Source organism: Bidens hawaiensis, unplaced genomic scaffold (assembly GCF_021521415.1).
Source record: "Bidens hawaiensis isolate Kalapana, Puna unplaced genomic scaffold, B.hawaiensis_p1.1 tig00019363_1, whole genome shotgun sequence".
Lineage (NCBI taxonomy): Eukaryota > Viridiplantae > Streptophyta > Magnoliopsida > Asterales > Asteraceae > Bidens > Bidens hawaiensis.
In genome coordinates, this window is record NW_027492943.1 from 401,762 (window position 1) to 407,566 (window position 5,805).

At 38.1% G+C, this 5,805-nt stretch overlaps 1 protein-coding gene across 1 annotated transcript; it reads right to left on the reverse strand.

Moving 5' to 3' along the window:
* Window positions 1–1,262: 1,262 nt before the first annotated feature.
* On the reverse strand, window positions 1,263–5,359 carry LOC143558225 (microtubule-destabilizing protein 60-like). Its single transcript, XM_077047106.1, has 8 exons — window positions 4,674–5,359; window positions 4,529–4,574; window positions 4,342–4,434; window positions 3,367–3,486; window positions 3,172–3,270; window positions 3,025–3,084; window positions 2,839–2,933; window positions 1,263–1,603 (listed from the first exon to the last, which is right to left on the reverse strand). The coding sequence occupies exons 1-8, from the start codon at window positions 5,357–5,359 to the stop codon at window positions 1,483–1,485; spliced, it is 1,320 nt and encodes a 439-aa protein (XP_076903221.1). The 3' UTR covers window positions 1,263–1,482.
* Window positions 5,360–5,805: the final 446 nt, after the last annotated feature.

Here is a 5,805-nt window from a genome sequence, read left to right on the forward strand (position 1 = left end):
GCATAGACCCTTAATTTACAAGTCAAAAGACCCTTTGTACTAGACGTGCACAAAAATACCGGTTCCGGAACCGAACCGGTGGAACCGACCCGGAACCGGTTCCAGTTCGTACCCGATTGACCTAATACCCGGTTTGGGTATTTTTATACCCGAAATCCATACCCGGTTCCACTTATTATATTTCCAATCGGTTCCTACCCGGTTCCAAATTGTACCCGGTCCGGTTCCTACCCGAAATAACCGGTTCCGGCGGGTTTTTTTTTTAAAAAAGTCAGCTGCAGGTCAAACTAGCCGTTGGAACCGGTTTTTGAGAGAATTATAGCCGTTGTAACCGGTTCCAACGGCTATACTACCGTTGGAACCGGTTTTTGAGAAAATAATAGCCGTTGGAACCGGTTTTTGATGCCCGAAACCTATATATAACTTGTTTTCCGCCACTTGTTTCACCACCAAACTTAAAAACAAACTAAAATACTTCTCCTTTAGCAAACCCGACCATCCGACTCAATATTATTATGGCACCCACCAAAAAAACTAACAAAAAGGCTAAGAAGAGTGTTTTTATTGAACCCGGTCGTGCTATAGATGACCCACAAGTTCTTGCGATCGTCGCCAATAACCGCAACCAAGACATCGGGGCATCGTGTTGTTTCGATCACCATAACAACGTCGTCATTAGTTGCTATTTGTTTAACCTTTAATTGTGATTTAGAGTGTGTTTTATATATAGTTTTGAAAGTGGTTTAACTAACAACACACAACACATTGCTATTTATAGTATGTTGGTAAGCTTTATATAGTAAAAAAACCGGTTCCAACGGTCAAAAACGGCTATATAGCCGTTGGAACTGATTCCTAACGGCTCTATTATTTGAATTTCAAAAAAACCGGCGGAACCGGTTTTTACGTAATACCCGGTCCCGGTTCCTAAAAGTTGACATTTCAGGCCATCGGTTCGGGTCCGGAACCGACCCGGTTCCTGACTGGAACCGGTCCCATTTTCTACCCAGTGTGAAAAAAACCGGTTCCGAACCGGTTCCGGTTTTTAACAATACCCGATTTTGTGCACCTCTACTTTGTACTAATTTCTGGCCATATCACTCAAAGATTCAAAACTCACATGGTGAACTTTGCTTCAATCAGTTTAGAAATTCAGTAAATGAAACTTGTGGTATTTTTAGTTTGGCAAATTGTAGTGTGATCTAAAACCAATTAGTCCATAGGGTCTGAGCTTCCCGCCACAAATACCATTTAAAGGCAACCAAAAAAAACAAAGAAAAAACATTAAGAAAGCTGGAACCCAGATTCATTAAGAAAATGACACAGGCGAATTACCTGTGTAATAAATCCAACATTGTTCGTCCAAAACCGCAGCCAGTTTTAGTTATGCATCATTTACACAAATTGAATAGAAAAGAATATTCTTTCAGTAAAAAAGAAGCTTGTTCACCAGCAGCAGTTCCCAACAAGAGCCCGTCTATGTCACTGGGCTTGAGCACACATGTCACTCAAAGACGACATGCTGCTGCAGCACTTGATCTTCTTATGCTGAGGGTGGTTGTGAAACTTTGGTTCTTTTGGTATTGTGGGTTGCTTTTCTGACCTAACATAAACAAATCACGCAGCATAACAAAACAACCGTAAGTTTACTGTTGCACAGCCATTTATGTGTCTGTTTAGTGACAATAATCAATATTAGAGGTGGCAAATGGGTTGGGTCGAACGAGTCATGGGTTGAAATGAGTCATGGGTCAAAACAAGTATGGGTCAAAACGAGTCAATTAAAAAAAGGGTCGTTTTGGTTTGGGTCGAAATAGGTTAGGCTCGAACCGGGTTTTGAGTTTTTTTTTTTTTTTTTTTTTTTTTGTGAACGAGAATAACGGCGGAAACATTTTAGTTTTTTTAGATTTTTCGTTTCTTATTTATATTTTAAGTCATGGGTCAAAACAAGTATGGGTCAAAACGGGTCAATTAAAAAAAGAGTCGTTTTGGTTTGGGTCGAAATAGGTTAGGCTCGAACCGGGTTTTGAGTTTTTTTTTTTTTTTTTTTTGTGAACGAGAATAACGGCGGAAACATTTTAGTTTTTTTAGATTTTTCGTTTTTTATTTATATTTTAAGTTATGATTTTTTTTATTATTTTTTGTGAATTTTTTTAGGGGTTTTCTATTAAGATCAAAAACCCTCAAAAAAATATTCAAAAATAATAATAAAAAAATTATAACTCAAAATATAAATCATAAACAAAAAAAAGTAAAAACACTAAAATGTTTTCCTACATTGTCCTCGTTTCATAAAATAAAAAAAATAAAAAAATAAAAAAAAAACCCACCTAGAATCGAACCGAAACCGAAAGAATCGACGAAAATGAAACAAAGAAACAAAAAGGCAAAACCGGACCACATCAATCAAAATCAAAAAAATCAATCAAAACGAAACTAAAAAAATTCAAACCGAACAAAATTGAAAAAACGAACAAAAACGAGTCCTGAATCGACCAGAAAGAAACAAAAGAAACCAAAACCCAACACGTCACGGGTGAAAACTCGTGTTGGCTTGAAACCTGAACCGAACCCGTTCCAATCTGAAACCCGTTTCGTGCCGAAACCTGTCTTGTACGAAAACCCGTTCCGATCAGAAACCTGTCACATTTCCTTAGGACACTAACCCACATCGACCCATTTCTTTGAACTTGTCGACCCATTTTGACCCGAAAATAAAAGGATGGAAAATTACTCAACCTATGCCTTACTTTTACCCAAACCAACTCATTTAACTTTTAAAACAACTCAAATTGACAAGGTCAAGATTGTCACCCCTAATCAATATGTTTTTCTTACCTTCTTGGGATGAAGGGTCTGTCAAAGTAAGGCATAGGTTGAGCCTTTGGTACAAGCTCCTTTCTTAGCCTCCTTAATTCTTCCTCTTCTTCCAACTACAACAAAGACAAAGACGCATCATTAGCGGGCTCGGTTTCAAGCACGAATAACAATAAATGATAAAAACATAGAACTATGACAGCTTACCTTCTGCAATCTTTCTTTTTCCAATCTGTATTGTTCAATAAAAGATAGTTTTTCTTGCACCTGGTGTTAGAAAAACAGTAAGTTATCCAAAAGTAATATTATTTTGAACTTAATCGAGTGAGACCTACTATTTTAGTGTTATTTTACCTGATGGTCAAACTCGGCTCGTTCAACAGCCCTCACATCACTATGCAACACCAAATCAATTGGTCTTGTAATCTCCTTAACGGGTGGTTTCACCAGGCACTGATAATTGATCAAAAGGATGTAAACATTAATACAAAGTAGTGGGATATAAGAAAATCCTATGATGATTTCAATGGTTGTTGAAGAGTTCCTAACCTCTGGTTCATCCGTGGTGAATGGCAGGCCTTGGGCAATGGGGATCCTTTGCTTTTCTTCCTCGATCATCATCTCCTGAACCTTTTTCATAAATTCTTCTTGTTTCGACCTTCCCCTTTGCTGCAGATAAGTAATACATATTGTTGTTAATTAGTGACAGCAGTAAGAACTCTTTGAATACATCTATGAAACTTTGATAGTGAATGTATTGCATTATTTGAACTGGCTGTTACCTGTTTCTATGACCACTCGACTCTAGTTCTATAATACTAGAGTTTTGACTTTTAAAATACAATTAAAATGCTCACTTAATGGAGGCAAAACTAATGGTTCTTGTATATATTAATAACGATGATGGTGGACAAATAACCAGACGTGGAAAGGTTATCAATTTACTGAATCTGCAAGAGGGAGGAATGAAGGAATATGTTTAAGAAATGAATTAAAGTATTAAACAGCAATGTTATTGCTATCTGCTTCAGCATCTGAAGTCAAAAACCGGAAATTTCTATGGATTTTTTTTGGGTTGTTCACTTGTTCATGTCAAAATGCCGAAGGATAGTATGCAAATAAGCAATAATAAATCATTTTCAAATACTATGAAACTGTATGTCAAAAAGAGCAATTATACAGAAAAATATTCTATCCTCCAAACTAGAGAGCACGATTTACTAATTACAAAATGAATTTCTTGTAACCATTAGATTTGGCTTACTGACACTAATCAAATATTGTTCTTGTCAAGATGCCAAAGGATATAGTATGCAAATATGCAGTAGTAAATGATTTTCAATAAGTATGGAAATATATGTCATAAAGAGCAATTGAACATAAACTGAGTCTACTGTGTATATACTTGGCTTTTCTTAACAACTCTAGAGATCTAGAGATCACCATATACTTGGCTTTTCTTAACAACTCTAGAGATCTAAATGATTCAAAGTCACAGCCATAGGCAAATAGGCAAATGCTAACCTCTGTTCTGAGCTTGAAGGGTTGCTGGGAAGTAGCCCTATTTGTCCTCCTCCTCCATCTGCCTCCACCAAAAGTTGAAGCGGACTCAGAGCTCTGTATCACAAGAGTTAAAGCCCGGTTACCGAATCAACGCACACCAAAAGAAACAATCCCAATTCTATACAAAATCTAATAAATAACGACTCACATTGCGTCTGCTTTGCCTCCCACCGTTTGTTGTCCTTTTCCCAAAGCTATAACAAAACAGATCAACAAACAATTCAGAATCAAAAATCAACCAAATTTAACATAAACTTAAACATGTTCATTTCAATTAACCAGGAACAACAAACCTCCCGCGGTTACTATCCAAAGACGACGAAACACGCGAACACAACCCCAAATTCTCCGCAGTAAGTAAAAGCTCATTCGCCCCGAACGAATCAGATGAAAACTCCCATTTCGAATCCCTTTCCTCCCCATCTCCAGCTTCCTCCTCCTTGTCTTTCTCATCATCCTCATCACCCGTCTTCGGTAACGTAAGAATATTCTCAAACGCCTTGACCAAATGCATCACTCTACCCGATCCCGGTTCCGGAATCTTCTTTCTCTTCTCACCTGACGTCTCGGTCTCAATAACCGGCGAACTAGGGTTTCCAATCACTTCCTCTTCCTGCACACTACCTTCAATCTTCTGCCTTTTAAAAAACCCCTCCTGTGAAGCCCTAAGTGTCTCATAAGCCACACACACACACCGGCTGGAATCGGCACCCGCCTTACACTTACAATTAACCGAAACGAGGGTTTTGTTCTTATCCTTATTCGAATTCTTCTTCTTCGCCACGACAAACTTCCTCTCGCGAATCCTGTTCTTCAGAGGAGGTGAATAGATCTTGTTTCTGATTGGGGATTTGAGTGCTGCTGGTGAATTTGATTTTGAAGGCTTCAAATTAGGGCTTGTGACGTTAGGGTTTACATTCTCCGGTAGTTTTGACTTTGACTTTGACTTCGACGGTGTTACGGCAACGTTGGATTCCATCGGAAAGTTGGGGTTTGTGTGTGAGATTGTGTGATTAACGGAAATGGATGAACATCGACGTGACGGCTGAGTGGAGATAACTGACGACCATTAGTGATTGATATATGGGCGCTGTGTGTAACGGCTCCTTTCGGCGATTGAAACGGTGTCGTATTGATTGATTGTTTTCAAATTAATATTACATATATATTTTTTTATGGGTGGATTTGGATCTACTAATCTGATTCCGTTAAAAAGTTGACGAGCCGGGTCGTTGGTCAATGGGGTTCGTCCGTTTAAAAGTTGACGAGCCGGGCTGGTGGTTTTAATTTTACCTAACGGTAAAATAATAATTACTTGTCATTTTGTTGATTTTTAGAAAGAAATACTTAAATAGATGATTCTCACATAAGGTAAATTCATCACATTGGGATAACCTCACATAAACTCGGCCGAAGGCACGACAA